General features: G+C 33.4%; 1 protein-coding gene and 1 pseudogene across 1 annotated transcript; one reads left to right on the top strand and one right to left on the bottom strand.

The window, feature by feature from the left end:
• Positions 1-467: 467 nt before the first annotated feature.
• On the bottom strand, positions 468-1195 carry LOC148930402 (uncharacterized; annotated as a pseudogene).
• A 19341-nt stretch (positions 1196-20536) lies between these two features.
• Positions 20537-22767, top strand: DFL1 (Auxin-responsive GH3 family protein). Its single transcript, XM_048109979.2, has 3 exons — positions 20537-20923; positions 21077-22005; positions 22067-22767. Exons 1-3 carry the CDS (start codon positions 20601-20603, stop codon positions 22657-22659), a joined length of 1845 nt encoding a protein of 614 aa, XP_047965936.2. The 5' UTR covers positions 20537-20600; the 3' UTR covers positions 22660-22767.
• Positions 22768-24869: the final 2102 nt, after the last annotated feature.

Below are 24869 nucleotides of genomic sequence, written 5' to 3'. Positions count from 1 at the left end.
ATAAATCATTATATAACATATCCAAAATAAAAACATTATATTTTGAAATATACTCATTACTAAAAGCATTGTATTTTGAAATATTATAAAAAAAAATTTAAAGTTAGATATTTCAAACATTAAATCTAATTTATTTCTCGACGAGTCTTCATTTCATCAAAACAATTCACTATATCATCACCAGATCCTTGTAGAAATACATTTTTCTCAATGAAAGTGACCAAACAATCATTCAAAGGTTGATCACTCATACTATTTTGCAACTTATTCTTCACAAACGTCATTTTACAAAACACACTCTACAATTGCGGTAGCAACTGGAAGAATCAAAATCACACGCGGATAAACCACATCTCTTTTTGTTTCAACAAGCTTCATTAAAAGAGAACTACTATCTCGCAAATTCCGAAAGTCTTGATCTCTTTTCATATCTCCCATGAATATATCAAGTTGGCAGTCAAGGGCCATCAAATCAATGTTTGAAAATCCGAAGGATAAAAAGTGACAAGTTTGAGTACATTTTCCTCTTTAAAAGAGTAGCCATCTTTAGGATTGAAGCAAGCTATACGTTTGATCAACTCTATATTAACTTCATCGAATCGGTTATCAAGTTCTTGAAATAATAAATCAATCACTTTTATAAACACATCAGCACGAAAATGATGAAGATATGAAACTTGTTGAACAAAACGTTTTGATCTTCCATTAGGGATATATTGAGCTTTCATATATGGAACAACAATGTCATGTTTATTGCAAATTGAGATTACCTTGTTCAAGTGATTCTTCCATCCACCCTCCCTCATTTTATGTACTTGATCATTGGTTAAAGTGACAAGCCTCATAACATTAATGATGTTTTGATCTCTTTGCAAATGAAGACACAAATTATTAGTGTACCTAAATATAGTAGTCATTAGTTGTGCCAACACGAAATCAAATGACTCTAGTAAGTTCAAAATACCTTAAGCTTTTCCCTTATCATCAAAAGTGGAATATTTCTTTCCAATCATCTTAAGAACTTGAAGATTGTAGAAAACAAGTCCATGATATTCAAACGAGTCTTTTAGTGAGAACCCCAACGAGTGTCTCCAGGCCTCTTCAAACCAAGTTCTTGATTCAACCCCGATCCTGATTCAAGTTCACCAATTTCCAAGGCTAGAGCAACTTTTTGTGCTTGAATTTGTGAATCAATTCATTTCTCTTACAAGAAATTCCAATTGCATTAAAAAAAATTGCAACAACTTCAAAAAGCCAACTACAATCATCGTTCTTTGTTGAAATGGCTACCAAAGTTAGTTGAAGCCAGTGGGCAAAGAAATATACGTAGTAAGCACTTGGAGAATCTTTCATGATCAAAGTCTTGAGTCTATGTATCTTACCCTTCAGGTTACTAGCGCCATTATGTCCTTGCCCTCGAATCTTGGATGGACTAATGGACGTTATTCAAGTAAAGCATAATTGCACTTCAAAATGACAAAGATGTAGTATCACCAACATGAACAAGACCAATTAAACGATTCAACTACCTTTCTCTTTGTTTTCAACATAGCACAAGCAAAGAGTCAATTGTTCCTTTTGAGACAGATCACTTGATTCATCAGCTAATATAGCAAAGTAGTCATCAAAAAGGCCATCCACAATTCTCTATATTTTTTCTTTAGCACAACAACTGATGATGTCTTTTTGAATAGTTGAAGATATCAATTGACAATTTCTAGGTGCATTTTTCTATGTCACTTTTGAAATAACTTCGTAATGTGACTTTAGCCATTTTAAAAGTTCAAGAAGATTCCCCCTATTAAGGGGATCTTCACGAAATGTCATGCCTTGTCCCAATGGATAACGTAAATAAAAAAAAAATGAAGTATTCAAGCGAACATTATATTCTCTGTTAATCACATCAGTGACATTATTTAAAGAAAGCAGAATCGATTTCTTTTTGCCATCTCTCATGTTCACATATTTCTCATAAGAAAGATTATGAGCACTTCCAACTCCACCAATATATTTTATCATTTGTGCTTATTCCACAACTTAAATATTTTATTCACAAATGCATCCCCCCGCATTAAGTCCAACTTCATTCTTGAACAAATAGCAAACAAAACAAAGAGCAACATCTTCTTCCATCTATATTCAAGCTAATCCCATTTATCAAACCATGAAACCATAAAACGACGACGCAAACCTCCAACTTCTTTTTGTGCAAAAGTATAAAGTTCCTGGATGACAAGGTTTTCTAAGAGTATCACCCTCCTATTTGCATCTCGCCTCATTTGAAGGATATTCCATTATGTTCGTTCTTTTAAAAGAATTTTGAGGAAGTTTTACGACATTATAAATCAATTCTTGCTTATGTAATGGCACATTAGCATCTGAAGGAGATACAATACCAATTGAAGGTGCAGAGCTTGAATTATGATGCTTTTTTATCTTTTTCGAGATGAATTGTCGAAGATCAAATTGTTTTCTCATAACTTTTTATTTTATTTTCTGCATATATATCATTACAAAAATTCTGTCGAAATCGTTAGTGACCATTCAATTCTACTCCTGTGCATTTACAATAATTTTAATTAGACATCAAAGACAACTATCCATAGAAGATCAAATTTTTAAAAGTAAAGCACAATAATTTACAATCCAAAACAACAACAATAAAGCATTGCTATTTAAAATTAAATCCCAGTACACTCTAATATTCTATAATCCCTAAAATGAACATTTTTCTTACGTTTTTAAGTTGTTTTTTTTTTTTTGTTTAATTTCAATTTTGTGTTGATTGAATTTTCGCAGCTACTGGATCAAACTCAGTGACCACTGGTGCTTGCATAGCAGCCCGCTGGGAACGCACAGAATGGTTCTGACTCTTTTTCAGCGACCGCTAGTGATATGATCACAGCCCTGTTGAAGGTGCTAGGAGGTCCAACGACCTGTTCGATGTCCAGGAAGATGCTCGAAGGCATATACATGCTTATCAAGAGAGTAAAGGACGAAGAGGAAATGCGGATGAGTTTTGGGGAAGAGGCTCGAGACGGGCGTCCTGGCAGTGCCACGGAACACACCGCTCAACACCTGCACCGAGACCGAGCGGCCAGTTGGAGAAGTCCGTGACACGGCGTCGATTATTTATTTTGAATGTAGTAGCGGATGCAGAAATTTGTATTCGGGTACGAGTCATATGATAAATCATTATATAACATACCAAAAATAAAAACATTATATTTTGAAATATACTCATTACTAAAAGCATTGTATTTTGAAATATTATAAAAAAAATGGATTTAGATATTTCAAACATTAAATCTAATTTATTTCTCAACGAGTCTTCATTTCATCAAAACGATTCACTATATCATCACCAGATCCTTGTAGAAACACATTTTTCTCAATGAAAGTGACCAAACAATCATTTAAAGGTTGATCACTCATACTATTTTGCAACTTATTCTTCATAAACGTCATTTCACAAAACACACTCTACAATTGCGGTAGCAACTGGAAGAATCAAAATCAACCTGATAATCAAAATCACACGTGGATAAACCACATCTCTTTTTGTTTCAACAAGCTCATTAAAAGTGAAGTGGGACAAATTATATGGGACGGACCGAAATGGAATACTGGGACGAATTATTTGGGACGGAGGGAGTATCTCGCAAATTCTGAAAGTCTTGATCTCTTTTCATATCTCCCATGAATATATAATTTTATTTAAATAATTTAATAATAAATTTTTAGAATAAAATGTACTATATGTTATTTATGTATGATAGTATTTTTTTAGAAGTAGATATCTAACAACATTCTAATGAACATTTGTGTATGTATTGATTTATTTCCTAACTTATGTAATTTTATTTGATTAATAGTCTATAAATTAGTGCAAAGAAAATAAAATAAATAGTGCGAAAGAAATTTAATCAATGTGATGGAATGAATACATATAAAATAAGATACTGGGCCTATAGTACATCTGTGCTTTTTGTATAAATGGACCAGACACACATGGCCCGTTTGTGGTTGTAATTCCACTATTCAATCATTAGAAATAGAAACTGTGAAAAAATTAAATGGGATATTGACGACTAATATCATGGAACTTTTAAAAGTTGGGTTTTTTCCATAAATTTTGAAATTGGTAAATAATATCATGAATTATATCCTGTGTTTGTTATTTCCCACTAGTGAAAAAATTCTGGTTATATTTTTTTGATAAAAAGAAAGGCTTAAACCATTCAACATGGTGAGCAAAGGAGGTGTGCTTTAAGAAAAACTATTCTCAAAGATTTGAAAATTTTGAAACTCTCGAAGTTGTTGTCGAGAAATTACGAAAACAATCTGTATCATGATATTATTTGCCGGAATTTTTTCATTGGCGGGAAACAACAAACTCGGGGGATAAAGTTCGTGATATTATTTGTCAATTTCAAAGTTCATGGGAAAAAGTCAACTTTTTGAAAGTTCCATGATATTAGGTGCCAATATCCCAAATTAAATTAATTATTGTAGCATTTTATAGTGTACATCTGTAGTGATTGGATGCATGCTAATTGAAATTAATCCCTCCGTTCGTAAATGTTGTCCAATTTTACCATTTTAGTCCGTCCGTAAAATGTTGTCCATTTTGGTTTTATTTTTCCTATTTTTGGTAAATGTTCTCCACTTTCCACTATCTCTTTATACTCATATTCTATTATAAAACTAATATATAAATGTGAGACCCTCATTCCACTAACCTTTTCAACTCACTTTTATATACATTTATTAAAACTCGTGCCGAGTCAAATTTGGACAATATTTTGCGGACGGAGGGAATATAATTATCGGAGTTATAGTAAAAGTTTGAATTGTAAACATAAATATTCAGAATTCGAGCTAATTCAATGGTTTAATCGGACTAAACAATAAGACCATATTAGGATTTATTTTTTTTATTATTGTTTGGTAGAAAGATGGGATATAAGAAGATTTGAAAAGTAAGATAAGAAATAGTGGCTTCATATGTCACGATAAGCTCAGATGAAGATTTCTTTCATTGTTGTTTGGTAGACAAGAAATGAAGCAGAAATGCTACCCAACCAAATTTGTGAGATATATATCCTTGTATTTTGAAGAAAAATCTGTAGGTTTGGATGGGCTACAAAGGATAACACATGCTTACATGATAGGTTAACTATGATACCTAGCACTTGAAAATAGTTATATAAGTATTTATATCTAAGTATTACTAACTTATCAAACAGATACATATTAAAACTAATTATGTATTTTTCAATCTTTAAGGATCTTATATTTATAGATACTACAATCCACCACTAATAGTCTCTTTCCATTTTTTGAGGTAAGTCTATCTCTTTATGAAAGTGTGCCTCGTTCTCCACTAATAATATATTTTAATAATTTTCTCTATGTTTATCCAACTTTACAAAATTTGCAATAGAAAAATATGATATAGCATAAAATTGACGATTAATAAATTTTGAATTAATAAATTTTGAATTGTTGAATGACAGAACACACAAGAAAATGTTACGATGGATTTAGAGAGTTAGAAACAAAATTAAAAATTTTAAAACTAATATGAAATATATTGAGATTTAATTTTACAGATGTCTAAGAATTTAGAATATTTATGTAGATAACTTAAATTTTTTTCATATATATATCTAGGGATGTAATCAATTGTTAACTAATTACCAATCCCAAATTGAGACCAATTTTCAACCATTAGATTAGAAGATCTTGTGGTTAATATGATGCCAAATGTAATAAATTTTAAATTTAAATAATTATTAATTAAATTAAAAGGGTATTAATGTCAAATCCTATATGTAGTAATTATAACTAACTACTTTCTCTCTCCTCAAAATCATCTCAAATCTTTAAATTTACGTAAATCTCAATTTAAATTATTTTTTCGCAAAAAATATATCAAATTAAAGATAATTTAATAAGGATTCCAACGAGATCTCAATTGCATATGTTCCGACGATGTTCGGGTGATGAAATTTGATAAATATATTTCAATTTTCGTACATGTTGATAAGCAGCTATTTTCAACAAATACAACAAAAAATCTCAATATATTGTAGGCAAAATCTCAATATTATGCATGTCCAATCTCAATAAAAATGTGTTGATATTCCAATGTCATATTGTTGATATTTGTAATACACAATGTTGATATAAAAAAGCACTCACGAAAATTATCATTTGATAACATAATGACGATATTACCCTTTTGTTGATATTTTGTCTACTATTTATTGAGATTTTGTGAGCTTTAATCTCATCCACTCATTTTAAAATCCAAGGGTGGAGATTTAGTTTTGATTTTGGATTAGGGTGCTAAAACATTATAATAGAACCCTGTATATCTATTATATATATTATTATTATTAATAATAATTTTACATGAAAAGATACTAAATAAATTAGAGGGTTGAGTTTATTTTACTTTTTATAGTAGGAAGAAATTCCTAATTAGTTACCGAACAAGTAGGAAGAAATTGTGTTCCAGGTTTTCTTATTTGAATTGCGAATGAATTAAATTAAATTTTTATTGGGTTAGAAACTTCAAATCCTAGCTTCTAAGTTAGCAGTTTATTCGTATTAATCCACAAATTTTGGGATGCATGTTTCCAACAAACAAAGCCAGCAACAATATCAAATCTACTTAAGGTAATGCGAAGGATTACAAATTTAAAAACTTTGGCTAAGCAAGTAGTTCTATGAAGATCTTCTAAAATTCAAAATCTTACACAAAATCAGCCCATTTTAATGAATTTCAATAAGTTCCACATAGCACAAATCCACAAGGCTTTAAGCCAGTCTAGTTATACTCCTTCCTTGCGAGTTCCATATTTTTGGGCCAAAATATTAACATGTCCAACATAAATACATAATATACCATATACACTATTAACATTAGGGGTGGGTCGGTACAGTATACCATACTGAGAACGTCATACTGCATACCGTACCAAAAACTGCAGTATGACAATATATCATGCTGATACCAAATCAAATTTTCGGTATACCAAAAATTCGGTAAGGTTAATTTTTTTATACCGTTACCTTACCGTTTTTGTGGTGTACGACACATTTCCGTTATACCGTAATACTGTTATTGTGGTGTACCACACATTTTTGGTATACCTAATACCGTTATAACATGAAAAAAAACCTATTTATACCCAACATATGTTTCTTACTGTTTCTCTTTTTTAACGACATTGGTTGTGTCGTTGCTGCTCTGCGTTTGATTTTGGTGTTTTAATTGTTGGTCATTTTACTTGCTTGGTTGGACCTTTAATTTAGCTGCTTATGGATGCATCATTTTTTGATAAATTAAATAATTATATAAATAAGCTATTTGCTTTAATTAATTATAAGAACAAGTTATGTAGATTAATGGAGATTATTAATTCTTAATTTTCGTTAAATCTGTAAGAAGACACACAATATAAAATCTTTATATATGCTCTTCTTAGTCTTTGTCAAACTACTATATAATTTCAACCATTTATGAATATGAACCTTCACAATTAGAAGCTGTATCTAGAGCACCCTAGAAATATCAAAGTAAGTTGGCCACCAAATATTTCCATAACTGTTTGTAATGGGAAATAAGATAATAATAAATTCCATGAGCTAACATAAAGCAAGAAACAAACTAGTCATTAGACCTATTTATGTCTTACGAGGGTGTGTTACATAAAAATGTATAATTATATTTTCAACTTGTGCATGAATATGTTCCCCACATTTCTTGGTCCATTTTCCATCCCACAAAATGCTACAAAATCCACAACTATTTGTATAGCAACAAATCAAAAAAGTTGAGACCCAACAAAAGGAAAGTAGTAGAGCAAAATGTACACTTTAAAATAAAATAAAAAGTAGGTGTATATGCATATGAGTTCAATCATATTGTAAAAGAGATGGACATATATATATATGTATATATTTAGAGGTGATGAAACGACCCCACTTGCTCTTTGAAACGACGACAAGAAACGATGGGCCAAAAGGTTTTATCTGCATCTGACCAATCGCCATTTGTCTCCTACACTTTTCGTCTAATTCACCTTCAAAACAATCTAATTAAACATAGGATTAATTTTATTTTATATAATCTTGTAAAGATTAAATACTTTATAGAGTTTTTATACATGGATGACCATATCTTTCCTTTATTATAATATTTTTGGGTTTATCCTCTACATATCTCCTACATGCTAGGCCATGATGAAAACAATTTTATTCGGCAACATACATAATGTTTAATTATCATCACTATTTGTTGCAATCTTTTAGAATGTAAAAGTGAGGGACAAACTCATTTTATTTGGGGGAGGGGGGAATTGCCATGTGATTTGTGGCCACACTATATGTTTATATTGGTTGGTCCTCATTTATTTGTTTCCCCTTCATCAACTCATAATTTTTCTAAATGCATTGGATTTTGGAAAGGTGCTAATTGATTTTTTTCTTTCCTATTTGGGAAGTTTGTTGCTGTGTTTTTGTGTAGGCCACTAGCCATTAGTTTACTGCTCAATTTTTGCTACCTTAAGACATATGCTATCATGGTTTTTTGGTGTTGTTTAGACCAATTGCTAATAGGGTTTTCAATTGCTAATAGGGTTTTCAATTGCTAATAATCTCACTAGCCAACTTGTATCACACAGCCTTCTATCGTCACATCTTTTATCCGCCTAATTAATTCGATTTCATCCGTTAAATCTTACCATTTAACTGTAATGATGAGCCATGCCAAATTTAAGAATTTCATCCTTCAACAATGACCACTCTTTTTAGAAAATTTAATTTTAATGGAGTATCCAAATTATTGACCTTTTAACATAACTAATGCAAGTACTCAGCACGGGCCATTAATTTATTTTTATTTTGGTCAAATTTCAAAATATTAAGCAATACCTACATAGCATACAAAATAAATATACAACAACAATTTGGTCATGTACCCATTCCTAAATAATACTATAACATACTAATATTGTTTATAATAATAAACCTGAAATTAAATTAAAGTATGTATATTAATTATAGAAAGTTTAGAATTTTAATAAAAAATAAGATGGTAGGTGAATTTTATCAATATAATATTTGACCATTACAAATACAAATTATATTTTAATTTATTTATTTACTGTAAGACTTGTTATTACACTAACATTATCAGATTAATATTTCTACTTTACATGTTAGACAGTGTCAAATTCTATTGTATAATTTGAATAAGAAATTCTATTCTCTTTCTTATGTGGTTTATATTCTATTTTTCTTATTTCTCATTTCTTCTTAATTGACTAATCACTAGTTTTCAACGGTTGATATTGTTATGTAACAGTAGATATTTACTCACTGCACTGTTAGAAGCTTTAATTGTATTTAGAATTAATTTTTCAGTAAGACATAAGATAAAACAGTTGAGACATTGAAACTTGTCAAATGCTACAGAAATGAAAGACTGAAACTGAAACTCATGAAGGCAGAGTGGAAGAGTTAAGAATAATTAAATAAAGTAGCAAAATAGAAAAATAAAATAATTAAAGCAGAAAAATACATTTATTTTCGTGCTAATAAAATACAAATGATCAAGCAACACAACGACCAAAGTCAACCTGCACAATTTTATTAAGTACTATAATTCATGATTTCACCATAAATTAATCTAAAATTTGTTTAAATTTGCCCAAAAAGATTTTAAGTTTTTGCTTTTAAGTCAATGTCCCTTTCATTTTTGACACGTTACATATTTTACTTCATGCATAACAACATGCATATTGGTTTTATAACCAAGAATACCTATTTATATGGTTCCAAAAAAAATAAAAAAATTATACACAAATCATTAATATATGACCACAATATTATGCATGTTTCATGTACTATATATGAGTCCATATATTTTAATTAAATCCATAAATAAATTAGTTTTTTCTTAAATACAAAATTTGGTCACATAGATTTATTGATTGGATATTGACCCATATTTCAATTTATTTTCTCAAGTACTTAAAAACCCAAAAATTGATTTTTCGAATCAAAGACGTAAAAGATGGCCGCATTAGTGAGTTTTACTTAAAAAAATACTCCCTGGATAAATATTGTTACTTCGTCCATTCGCCATTACAATTAATCTGACACAAATTTTAAAAAATGTAAAGAAAAGTGGGTGGTAAAAATAGAGATTCTACTTTTATATAATACAATGTGAGTATGATGAGTTAGTAGAATGTGTGTCCATTACTAAAAATAGTAAAAAAGTAAATGTAACAAATATTGATAGATGAACCTTTTTTTACAAATAACAACTTATGGAGGGAGTATATACGCTAGATTTGAGTTGTATCTGTGAAAATCATTCTCTTTCCGTTCATGTTCGCATTGTGATTTTTGTGTTATATCCTTTTGATTATATTCCAATACCTTAACAATGATTATTGGTGTAATTAATTTTTTATATATAATATAAAAATAAAAACTTAATTTGTTCTGTTATTATTTTTTGCATGTATAGAAAAAATAGATAAAAAGATTTGATTAGGAAACTTTAAAATTTAATATCATTAATAATTATTTTTTGGGTATTAAATTGACACTAAATTAATAAAACGAGAAAAGACAATGGTAATGTGACTATGCAAAATGATATTCAAAGCCCTCCTCACAACCTATCTTCAATTTTCTCATGTCACATTATCGGTCTATCTCACAGTCTATCTCACAGCCTATCTTTAGCCTTCACAACCTATCTCAGCCCATTAGCAGCCTATCTCATAGCCTATCTCACTATTTTTATATAATTCAGTTTAATTGTTAGAGAAAACAACAAACACAAAATAAATTAGAGAAAAAAATATAGAAAAACATTAAAATGTGATTTAAGAAAAACAAAATTGAGATCAACACACGCAATAGTGCATTGATCTCGCACCCATCGAAGTCCGGCTATGCCCGCCCCTCCGACGACCGCCGCTCGGCTCTCCTTCCCCAATAGCACCCCTATTGTGAGTCCTCTCATGTAAGGTACTTTCTTCATCCCATCGAAGTTAACCCACTTTCACGTTTAGTTTATTCCACCCAAGATGACTCATTATAAAAATATGAACTCTTTTATTTCTACTTTATTCTCTCAATTTAACAAACAAAATAAAACTATATAAAATCTCGTAACGACAAAGAGAAGGTTTCCTTAGTACAGATGGAGTACTACATTAGTACTCATTATCTATGCTATGTATATTCCATTAAAATTACTCCACAAATTAAGTTAAAGTTAGTGATTAAACTATATACTACTACTTGCTATAAAATAAAATAATGAGTAAATACACAATATATTAGGCCATTAAATAGGTGTGGATAGTGAAAAGGATGGTAGAGGTTAGAAGAGGAAGAGAGTTTTGTGAATAAGTTAGAGCACTTAACCGACAAGTGTGCACAAACAGTAAGAAGATAAAGAGCAGTGCAGAAATCCCCCATAATCACTACAAATCCGTCAGTCACCCTATAAAGATGCCTCCCAAATGCATCAAAATCACACTGTCATATCACTATCATCTTAAATACAGTAACTCTTTAAAGAGTATATTTTGCACACACACACATGGGTGAATCCAATTAAAAGCCCAAGTTTTCGGCCACATTTTTTGAATTTTCATTTTTCCATAAGATGGAAATGACTGTGAGCCAATGCACATTTCCCTTATTGTCCGCATATTGCATCTCCCTTTTAAATAATGGACTAAAGATTTTTTTTCTTTTTCAACTGCTTTTTGCATATCACTTCTCTATTATTGGATTGGACACCTTTTAGAGCTAATTATTCACACAATTTATATTTGAAAAAAAAAAAAAGTACACACACCAATATTTGAATTTCTTTTGGCCTATAATTATCCATATGCTATTTGAATTTTATTTTCTAGACAGGACTTGTTGGATGTACAGACCGGTGTACTGAAATATGCTGCCATTTTCGATCATAGCCGTACATTTATTGGATCGACATATATTCTCATTTATGTGTGACGTGTTGGCTTGTGATTGTTGTGCAAATGAAAATATGTAGTACTATGCTTTAAAAAAGACTAGTCTTTTCAGCAACATTGTGTATCATTTTTATGACAATTTATGTATAAAGTAACTGAGTTAATTTGGTAATTCAAATGATATATGCATTAAATAATTGAAGTTTGTCTCACATGTGTTCAACAACCATGCACCAAAAGTTTGAGACAAATATAACACAAGATATTATTACTGTGTAGGCCTACTGAGGTTTATAGTGGTAATTTGTACACAAATTATGGACTGTATTTCTTGCTTTTCCACAAAATTTTAATGGTTGGAAAAATAGTACTCACCGTGTCTCATTATAAGTGACATATTTTTTTCACATTTATTTTGAAAAAATTATATAAATAGTTAAAGTGCAGAGAAAATAAAGTAAGAAGAGAATAATGTAACGGAGTATTTCATCTAATTCTTTCTTTTACTTTATTTTCTATCAACTTTAACTATTTATTACTCTCGCTGTCCGATAAAAATATGAGCAATTGAAATGACACGGAAATGCACAATTGGTAAGAAAGAAGATGATAAGGTAGTTAAAGTAGTGTTAGTGGATAATGGGACACACATTATTATTAATGTTTAATGAGTTGTAATGGTGGAGCATAGTGATATATATAAGTTGTAATATATACGGGGAGTTGAGGAAAATTTTTTATAAATGAAAATGCCCATATTTTTATGGAACAGAGGAACTATGAGTGTCACTGGTAATGGGATGGAGGAAGTATGAATTGAAAAAAAATAACAAATTAATATTTTAAAAATTGACTTAAGCTCCCCCAACATCTCTTGAATCAGCCCACGAGGCCATATATACCTTGTAACTAATTCAATTTCAGTGCCTTAACTTTGTTAGTATTCTAATTAATTATTTCTTGACACGAGCATAATTTTTGATGTAGCACTTGTCTGTTGTTAGAGGAAAGTGAGAGTATCACAGTGTGAAGCATGAACATGGCACAGTTTAATTAAGATTTCACAAACATAGTTTGATAGGGATATATCATCAATGGAAATTTGATAGAACTGATTTTGCTGCTCAAGCCCTTATAAATTTTGAGTAACACGATATTATTGGCATATCATAATTACGACTAGTTTCTAGATATAGGAACAATAATGACTTAGGTTGTGATGAATCTGCCTAGGTACGACATGATGAATTAAGCCTGTTTTATAATTGTTAAAAGTGTTGCAAAAGTATGAAATTTAGTAAGATAAGTTGAAAAGAATACCTAATTTATAGTCCACAGGCATTCAAATGAAAGTACTTTAACGAGGACCCCCGTTTAATAATTTTTTTTTTAATTTTTCCTAAGTAGGTGGAAGTCATACAGTGTAGCTTTAGGTCTCTATTTTACACTAATAGCGTATACATTTTCTTAAAAATTTCATAGGCCACCAGTGTATTTATAATTATTAGTACGTTTTTTTTTCATACATTTTTTACAAAATAATATTCTGACTTTATAAAAATAATAAATAGTAAAAGAGAACTATATTGCTTTAGGACGCCTTGATAAGATATCTTGAGCATTCATTTTGTTTGTATTATTTAGATAGGGTTCTAATACCCTAACACCATTCATATGTGATCTAAGAATTATTGAGATTCATTAGATAGTAAAAATGGACGGTGTTTATTGACTTCAGTTTCAGTTCACTGATTCATAAATATCAATTGGGGTGAAAATTAAATGAAGTTCGATATCAGTTTGTTGAGATTCATTATATTGTAAAATGGATGGTCTCGATTTTTCCGACTTCAATTTTCGTTTGCTGATTCATGAATATCGAGTTAGGATAAAAATCAATTTCAATATCAGTTGTTTGATTTAAGGAAATCAGTTAGGTTAAAAAGGATTTCAAAATATACAAACTAATACAAACCGATATTACTATTAATGAAAACATATATTTTTAGATACAAACGAATACGTCTTGCATTGAATTGATATGTTTGAATTGATATGTCACTCATAATGTGAAAATACCATAAAATTGCTTTCTGATATGGTTTTTAAGATGCAAATTAGTATGTTAATTGATATTAATGAAAAAGAATTGTATACGTCCGTGTCTTTTATTATTTCATCAACTACAAATATTGTAGTTCGTTGAACAGGTCAACGGATGTAAAACTAATTACAATTAGTGTACAAAATAAAATATCTTCTATAGTTCACTTCTAAATCTAAAATAAGGTTTGTGCCCCAATCCAATAGCCTTGAATTAATATAATCAATGCAATCCATCATGTGTGTGTGTGAAAGAAAAAGTGACAGTTGATAGCAATTCCTGTGGTATCATAATTCAAAGCAAAAGAGTGCATGTGATGAAAGAGAATAGTACTCCTAATATCAATTAAATTGATTTTGGAACTTAATAGCCATGAATTGAAGTCTAAGCACGTACTTTTATTGATTAATCATAGGTGTGACCAGAATGTCACATTTTAGGCAGGATCCCCCCCTTTCCGATACCCGATTATTTTACACTAATTCATTTTTTAATCATTTTTATATTAGATTAATCACTGGCAATATCTAACTTTGTTATACCAGAACGGAAACACAAATTAGGGACCACATAATTTGGTCTCTTGACTTAATTATTTATGTTTGTTTAAATAATAAATTAATTTGGCCAATCGATTTATCCCATTTATCTGTGTGCCAAAGGTTGCTTAAGGTTGTCCAAATTAATATTTACAATTCTCACAAAATCCACCTTTTTTCCTTCCTGGCAGGACCAAATCTTGTGTGAACGTGTGATAACCAAGACTTTGTTACGATTTTTGTTTTTAATTTGGCTATTGTTCTCCCATTTCGTATACGGACAATTCAATCCTATTAAGATAAAAACCTACAACGAGTTACGTATAAGTATTACTCCATCGTTCCTCTGTAATTGAGTCGTGTTTTTTTTGGGTTGTTTCATTGTAGCTGAGACATATTTTGGGCAAAAAATAACTTATTTATTCTTTCTTATTTTTCTCTATCTTATTCTCTCTTTTATCTCTCTGCATTTTTCCTTTCTTCCTTTATTCTCTCTTCATAACTCACTTTTAACATATTCTTTTTTAAATCTCGCGATGAAAATAACCGCATCAACTACAGATGGGTGGAGGGAGTACTTTGTATTGCTAGTCAGCGATTCATTTATGTTTGTGGAGTTTCTATGTCATCTGCTAAATGAGTAAATGTGTTTCAAGTGTTTACTTTTATTATCAAAACTAAGGATATTCACAGGCGGATCTAATGAGTATTCCGTAATGCTGATTAGTAGATGTCTTGAAGGATGCGGCAATCGCTCCATATAGAGATCAAACGCCTATTTATTTAGTTAAAGATGGAGTCGATGATAATTTTTCAGTTTGGCTATTGTTCTTCCATTTCGTATAGGAGTACATGTGATGCATGTGTAACTACTCATTTTAATTGTTAAATTTATAATTTAATATTTTAAACCGTAATTTTGTTCAAGTTTAAAAAGATAAGAAGAACATAAAAGAATAATAGTAATAGATAAATATGCTCTACACTACAAGTTATTCAAATAAACTTATGGACACGACTTACAATAATTAAACCTGGATAACAAATGACATATTTGCAAATAATTATGAAAGATAACATTGAATATAGTAACTGGCCTGCAGAATGGGGACAGTTCAAGCTATAATACATATGGGACCAAATATTTAGAAGGAAGTATGAATTGAAAGAACATGGAGACTATAACTTAGGGATCGATGTAAGTATTATTAGAACAATTGTTTAGGAGCTGTAATAATTTGATATATATAATATATACGCTCCCTATGAATGTGTGAAAGGTCTGTTGAAGAGTGAGACCCAAGAAGACTAAAAAGGTTGACTGAAATGAAGAATATGATCGGTTATTGGGTGAGGGGAGGACGGTGCTCGAGGACTCGTAGTAGGCAAAAAGCATTCACATCATTGATTTCATCAATATATTGTGTGTGATCAAATACATAAATTTATCAACTCAAAAATATAAATTTATCAATCTTATTGTGTTGATATTTAAATTTACATGTTATATTGATGTAATTATGTCTTTGTATTGATAATTTCAATACACAGAATTGAAAATTATTAGTTATTACTGTAAATTAGTTAGCACATTAACGCAACTCATAGTCTAGTATATATACATATATATAGGAGTATTATTTTGCCTCCACATTCCTCCTTAATATTTGACCCAAGGTTGCATAATTCCATCGTATCATCATCACATTTAGAGATATTAATCGGATCAATCTAGTGGATTTCGGTTTGACTCTACACGTGTTATTGGTGATTAGGTACGGGCAAATCTAATTGTGATTTTATCGTATTGGAAAATTGTCAAATCTAACCCTAAACATTAATGATTTGGGATAGCTAGCCCACTGGACTAATCAGAGCTAAAAATAAAATTAACATAAATACATTAAGAAAATCAACCAAGAAATAGAAGGCGGAGTAATACATTTAATTATGATCATTTTAAAATATATAAATATATACTTACTCCAACATGATTAAATACTAATTTAAGATTTGTATATAAAAACATATTTTGAAAAATTTTAAGTTCTGCTTTAGAAGTCAAAATATTTCTTAGAGTGAATTTATATTTATAAATTCATTTATGTTTTATTATATTAATAAAATTATAATATATTTATATTAAATATAAATAAAAAAGTTAATATACGTATAGTTGTTTATTTTATAAAAATTATCAATGAAGTGTCGAATTAATTGTTAAACAAGATGTAATAATATATAGTTGCACCTCTCCAACTTAGGGCCAATCCATCGAATTCCATGTTAGCCATACTTGGATTGATCCTCTAAATTTAGCAAGTTATTCGAATCAATCTATAGGTTTCAGATTATACTGACCTTCTTAATCATATCACTATTCCAACAACGAGTATACATATAAAAATTTAATTTATATGATATATTAGTATTAAATAAATTTTTATCATGATTTATCTCAATGTATTCACTAAATATCCCTTTCCAAATTCTCAAAATAATCTTATATACTTATGTCTTAGATAAGTTTTCGTTGAAATTTAGAGAGACATATAATAGAGACTGAACTTTATATATACACTCACACATAAATACATTAAATAATAAATGGTGGGAGGAAGAAAGCAAGAGCAGAATAAAGTGGAAGTGGAGAAATTCAAGGGTCAAAGATTTGAGAGAGTGTAGTTGTCTTCCACATAGGACGCAGGTAAGTATAGTAATAACATATCGACATTCCCAGAATTCCTTTTTTTTCAGTTTCAGCACCAAGCACTAAGCGCCCCACTTGCCTCCATTTCTGCACATTTTTTAATCTCTAAAAAGTCGCTAAATTAATTAATTTTATATGTATATATTGTTGAGGTTAGATTTCAATTTTTCCACATTAAATGTATAGTGATTGAAAAGTCGCATTTTTTACGTAAAAACCGTAGAATTTTTATCTAATTGAAATTAGACAAATTTAAACACAGTTGTTTAGTCATTTTCTAGTGAAATGCCATACAATCCAAACTTGTTATTTTTGGTGATTACGTATCAAATGATTAAGTTAAGAATAGCTATATAAAATTCATGTAACAGACAGGCTGACAAGCCTCTTATATTTATTTTTGTTGTATACTTCATTAATTATTAATTTTCACATTTTAGGGAACATTAGTGGAAACCAAATTTTATTGAGTTGAATTTAGTGAAAGGGTACGACTTTCAACTCTACCACGCCATGTATCTGAATAACTATTGTTGCAGAGAGAGAGAAAGTGGAGTGATAACTATTCACAACCGTTATTAAAGATTTCATTTTCTTACCTCCAAAGTTTAATTGCGTAAAATAATCGTAGCTTCCTCTAGGGTTTGTAACAACAATAAGATATTTCCAAATTCCGGATTTAAACGCAAAAAAACTTGTCTTAAAATAATTGTACATTGAATAATAAATCTAGAATTTTATAGACAAAATAACTAAATAAGCTCTCTCTTTCTTGATGGATCAGTCTTTTGGAATTATATCAGCTCTTCTTCATGTATTAGTATCGCTTTTATTTATATGCTCAACGAGTTAGAGTGGTGGGCCGGAGAATGACTCAGTCATGGCCAACATGGTTGTAACCAACTAGGAACTTCAAGAGCCTACTTAGAGTGATGATCTGCGATAGGAGCCTACTATAATAAACGAGGATGTTGATCTTAAATCCTGAGAAAAGTTACAAATTACAATATTGCCACTTTTTTCATCAAATAAGTGATTAACACGTGTCTCATTGAGTTCTAATCACATGTGGTGCATTCCATTTTCCGATGAAAAAATGATGTGAATTTACCTAAAAACTACCCCCTTCTTCCCAGATTTGTAGTAACATTTTACCATAAAAGTCTGTCCCATATTTGGAGTAACATTTAGAATTTACCATATTTGCACAGAAAATTTTACCCCATTATTCACTAAAATTACACCCAAATGCCATTATCTACATTAAAATAAATCAAAACAAAAATAACAAACCAAAAAGTCAAAAAGGGACCCACCAACTCACTTAATTTATTACACACTCCATCATCTCACTTCATTTATTACACACTCCATCATCTCACTCCACCAACACACTTCATTTATTACACACTCCACCTCTCACTTTAGTAATTACACACTCCACCAATTCCTTAAAACCCGTGCCATAACTAAATGTTACTACAAATGTGGGACAGAGAGAGTAATAGACAATAGCTCGAAAGATTTAAAAGAAATGTTCTGTTATTATTTGCTATGAACTGAGTACAAAAGTCCTATGGACTATGGTTAACAAGTGGCACTGCATTGAAGTTTTGGATAGGAATCGTGATATTATGCGAATATGCTATGAACTGAGTATGAGAGTCTTTTGGAGAAAAAACACAATGGAGAAACTACCATTAATTGGCGGAGAAGCTGCCATTGACGAGATCTCTTCCGTGTGCATTTCGTGTATAATAATAAGCACATCTTCTTTGTTGAAGTGGCTAGAAAGAGTGGATTTGTTACATGTTGCAGTTGCATCAAGATAATAGAAATTAGAAAAAGTCAAGTCATCATCAAGAACAATGTCATCATCCGAATCACCGTGCTCCTCATTTTGTTAAAGGGTAAAGGTGTGTAGACAAAGAATGGTTAATAAATGCAAAAACACTATACAAAGTAAATAAATGAATTGGAAATTTTATTCCATTCACATTCTAGATCTATCATATCGAAATTTGAAATAGGATTACTTTTCATGTAACTTTGGCTGCACGTGTGAATATTTCAAAAACTGAATTAGTTCAATTTGATGGAACTGAAATGCGTTGTCACATGCATGTTTGTCAGCGGCAGTTAGCATGGTGCACTGCCAATTTGGGGCTATACAAAATCACAATTCTATACGACGACTGCAACCTTAATCATGTGTCTTTTGATTTAATTTTTAAAACCTTTATCTATATCACATTAAACGACATAAAACCAATAATCATCTTTGACTCATCAGTTTTTTTCTGTGAAACACGATGCTGAAATAGAAGAAAATGATGCACGAAAACAGGTGTGTAGCGTTGAATTAAACGGTGAATGAAGAAACAGAAACGGGTGGAGAGAAGCTCCTATTCGTACACGTGTTAGATGGGTGATGTGGGCGCCAGCTGTCAAAACGCAGGAGTAGTGTAAAGCCGTTACAACTGAAGTAAAAAAATAATGGAGTAAGAAGTTGTTTTTTTTTAACCAAATGTGTATTGAATTCATTTTTGGCGGAATCCGACTAATCCCTCGATTGCGTTTGCGGATTAAGGCTGAAAGTTTCCGGAAGGTGTTGGGGTTTGAACCCGTTACCTATATTCACCACAGCTCCGTGCTGCCAACTGCGTTGCGATCTGTTGGTATAAGAAGCCGGTTTTATGGTAACCGGGAAACGAAGCTGCTGCCTTGTGAAGAAACACCCGCAGTACAAGCACGCATGTTATATGTGCGGGATTACTGGGTATTGCCGGTCAACTCAGCCTCATCTTCATCTACCCCTTTCCTCACACCCATTGCATTCCACCAAATTTCACTTGTCTTTTTACTCTATACATATAATCTATTTTGTGTATGAATAATTATAAACAACAAAAAACACATACATATATAGAAAAAGATGAGTTGGTGGGAAGGTAGTAAATGGGCAGAATGCAAATTATATGAACCATTAAATTTGAGCGTGTGAGTGAGTGATATCTGAAAAACAAATTGCCACAAAGTCCTATCCATATTCACAATCAAGCCATCCATCCATTTTGCTTCTTTGCACTTTTGAACGCAACAGTGTGGGCCCCATTTCCTCCCCATCCTCCTCTATATAACCTCCCTCTCCCACCCCAACCTCAGACTCACACACACACACACACTCCATCACAAACTACATTAACTCATACATACATACCATGCCTGAGGCACCCGATCAGAACCCGATGATGTCCGGCTTCAGCGTTGCCGAGAACAACAAGAAGAAGCTGGACTTCATCGAGGATGTAACCTCCAACCCCGACCAAATTCAGCAGCAAGTCCTTTCCGAAATCCTCTCCCGAAATGCCAACGTCGAGTACCTCATGAGGCACGGCCTCAACGGCCACACTGATCGTGATACTTTCAAGAAAACCTTGCCCGTCATCTCCTACGAGGACATTCTCCCCGACATCACCCGTATCGCCAACGGCGACACCTCCCCCATTCTCTGCTCCTGCCCCATCTCCGAGTTCCTCACTAGGTAACCCAAATCACCTCACTTTTCTCTTGTTTAATTTCCACTTTTTTCTGTTTCAAAAAGAGAAATCAGATTGGACCACACTGATAACAACAGCTCTGCTCCCTACTTTATGATGATTCTTGCATGTGATTCAATTGTCTTTGTTGGATGCAGCTCTGGAACATCTGCCGGGGAGAGGAAAATGATGCCAACGATCGAGGAGGAGCTCGGTCGGAGATCGCTTCTGTATAGCCTGCTGATGCCGGTGATGAGCCAGTTCGTCCCGGGGCTAGACAAGGGGAAGGGGATGTATTTCTTATTCATAAAATGCGAGAGCAAGACCCCGGGCGGCCTCCCCGCCCGTCCGGTTTTAACGAGCTACTACAAGAGCTCCCACTTCATGGACCGGCCTTACGATCCCTACACGAACTACACCAGCCCGAACGAGGCCATTCTCTGCCCGGACTCCTACCAGAGCATGTACTCCCAAATGCTCTGCGGCCTCTGCCAGCACAACGAGGTCCTCCGCGTTGGCGCGGTCTTCGCCTCCGGCTTCATCCGCGCCATCCGCTTCCTGGAGAAGCACTGGGCCCTCCTCTGCCACGACATCCGCACGGGGACCCTCAACTCCCTCATCACGGATCAGGGAGTGAGGGAGGCCGTGATGCGGATCCTCAAACCCGACCCGAAGCTGGCCGAGTTTGTGGAGTCCGAGTGTAAAAAAGGGTCGTGGCAGGGAATCATCACCCGCCTCTGGCCTAACACGAAATACGTGGACGTTATCGTGACGGGGACCATGTCGCAGTACATTCCGACCCTGGATTACTACAGCAATGGTTTGCCCCTTGTCTGTACAATGTATGCCTCTTCGGAATGCTACTTTGGTGTCAATCTCAACCCTCTCTGCAAGCCCAGTGATGTCTCTTACACCCTCATCCCCACCATGGCCTATTTCGAGTTCCTCCCCGTCCACCGCAACGACAGCCTCTCCAACTCCATCGCTGTCCCCGTCTCCCTCAACGAGAAGGAGCAGCACGAGCTCGTTGATCTCGCCCATGTCAAGCATGGCCAAGAATACGAGCTTGTCGTCACAACTTATGCAGGTAGTGCGATCAGTGGCTAACTATGTCAACAGCCTATGTTCTGATTGAGTTCATCATGCAGGTCTGTACCGGTACAGAGTGGGCGACGTGCTGCGCGTGGCCGGGTTCAAGAACAAGGCGCCGCAGTTCAACTTCATCTGCAGGAAGAACGTGGTGCTGAGCATAGACTCGGACAAGACCGACGAGGTGGAGCTGCAGGCCGCGGTGATGAGCGCGGTCGGCCACCTGGAGCCGTTCGGGGCATCACTGACCGAGTACACAAGCTACGCGGACACAAGCAGCATCCCAGGGCACTACGTGCTATACTGGGAGCTGAGTCACAACAGGTCGATCCCGATCCCACCATCAGTGTTCGAGGACTGCTGCCTAACAGTCGAGGAGTCGCTGAACTCGGTGTACAGGCAGCACCGCGCGTACGAGGCCATAGGCCCGCTCGAGATCAGGATTGTCCAAGGAGGGACGTTCGACAAGCTCATGGACTACGCCATCAGCCTCGGCGCGTCGATCAATCAGTACAAGACGCCGCGATGCGTCAAGTTCGCGCCCATCGTCGAGCTTCTCAACTCGAGGATGGAATCCTCCTTCTTCAGCCCAAAGTGCCCCAAATTCACCGCCGCAGCGGCGCCGCACAGCCAATGGAGCACGGATAATTGAGTTGAGCGCCTCTCTACTGTTTAATTTTGTCATCATCATCATCATCATCATCATCATCATCATTTGTAGAGATGTACAACTTAATATTATGCTATTTAGGTTAACCAATCATTTTTCATCCTTTTCAATCTCCTTGTTACCATTTTAACCGCTGTTTTATTATGGTAGAATCTTCCGCCATGTAAAAATGAAAAAACAGATCCTTTTTCAAGGAATGTTTTCTTCTTCTTCATCATCTATGGGGATTAATTTGTTTTCTTCCTTCCCACTCAACTCAATCAGACACTAGGCATATCATACTAGTATAGAAAGTAAATAAAATCTATATAATTAATTAGTTCAAATACCACCATATTTGGGAAAGTAAGCCTACTTTATGCCTTCTTTAATTCAATGTAGAGTAAAGCAAACTTTATTATTACCTTTCCAATATAAACAAATTAGAATAATCCTTCCGCTTACTATCCAAAAATTAGCTGTTGAGCTTAATAGAACTCTATCCGTCCTCTATTACTCTAAGTCGTATCTCATTTTTGGATTGTTATATTGTAGCTGAGTCATTTCATTTTTTGGTGTCTCTTACTTTAATATCTCCTAATCTGTTTACTTTTCTACTTTATTATTCATTTAAATTTCATACCGAAAAGAAACGTCCATACTGTATAGAATGATGTAGGGAGTAGTAATTATAGCATTTAAAAGTAATGAGTTTCCACTTTATCTCTATTTCCGCAAACAGAACAGATAAGGGGAGAGGGAAACAGCAACACAAAGCTAGGGGCCCATGTGATTGACTGAATAAAAGTGTTCATTTCTATTTTAGAGTCTAATCTTTATTTTCTAGTACAAAAATGTTAAAAGACTGTTTGCGTACTTGTAGTTGTACTCAAATTTGTTGGGATTAGGTATCGTAATTAGTTTGGTCAAAATAGGTTTATTAAATTATTGTTATTTTGAATTAGCTTAAAGAATTATTTAAATCAATGAATTTTAATTAAATTTAGTAAGTCAGAATAAGATTTGAAACAAAATAATAAATCACGATATTTATGTATTCAAAATCATCCCACCAAACAAATATTATATAATCAGTAATCTCATCAAAACCAATGCGCGTACGGGTCACCTTATTCAAAGTAATAAACTTAATCGTGGGAAAATTTCATCAAGAGACAATTATGAAAAATAAAAACTCGTGATTACATATTTCGTATATATTAAACTTTATGAGTTTGATTAGAATTTGATCAAAGTTAATGATTTATTTACGTAGCTAATTGTGACTTCAATTAAAACTCAATGTGAGTTAAAGAAAGGGCGAAACAACATATAGGCATGACTTTAACAAAATTGATGATACAAGTTTGACTATCCAAGTATAGGAAATTGATCCCAAAAATTTGCAACACTAGGAAACTTAGAGGACTCGCAATGCAGACCACGCGTGCATTTTGATAGAGTGTATGCTAACATGGCGGCCAGTGCTGCGGGGGGCTGATCGGCGGGTGTCCTTGTGGTGAAGAGTGTCTTGATCAAATTATTTGTATGGACTTTATTATATATAAATAAATTTATCTATATATAATTGTAATAAAATGATAACTCAAATCTTCTATAAGGAGTAACTAAGAGCATCAATAACGCAAGCGGGCCGGGCCGCAAATTGCGAGTCCCGGCCCGAGAACAGCGTTGGAGCACCGTGCGTCCCGGCCCGGGACGGTCCCGAGGACGCAGTTGCGTCCCGGGGCCGCTCCCGAGTCACGTCCCGGCTGGCGTTATGCGTGCCCGTGCCGCAGCGGATGCGGCCCGTCCCGGCGTTAATTGCGTTCGGGCCGGGCCGCAAGTCACCACGAAATTTCAATTTTTTTTTTTGTTTTTCTATTTATACACTATATTTGCTCATTTTTTGTAACTCTTCCACACAAACTCTCACTCTCAATCCTCTAGCATTTCAAGACTTTTTGAGTTCTATGGATTGGTTTAACAACGACCAACGCCAGATGGACGATTTCGTGAACTCCCAGAACCGGCAAGTGCCGCCGACACCCGATCCAGATGCAACGCCTAGTCCCGGGCTGCCTACCAATGTGGACATGGAATCGCCAGTTAGCACTGATGAGTACAATATCAGCGATATGGAGCCAGCTCCACGGAGGGGCAAGGGCAAGGTTGCCGATGAGGATGGGCCGAAGAAGTACAGTCCGCAGGAG

The sequence above is a fragment of the Salvia hispanica genome, chromosome 3 (assembly GCF_029641045.1).
Source record: "Salvia hispanica isolate PSC_SH4W2 chromosome 3, Shi_PSC_v1, whole genome shotgun sequence".
Lineage (NCBI taxonomy): Eukaryota > Viridiplantae > Streptophyta > Magnoliopsida > Lamiales > Lamiaceae > Salvia > Salvia hispanica.
This window is presented reverse-complemented; position numbering and strand designations above follow the sequence as displayed.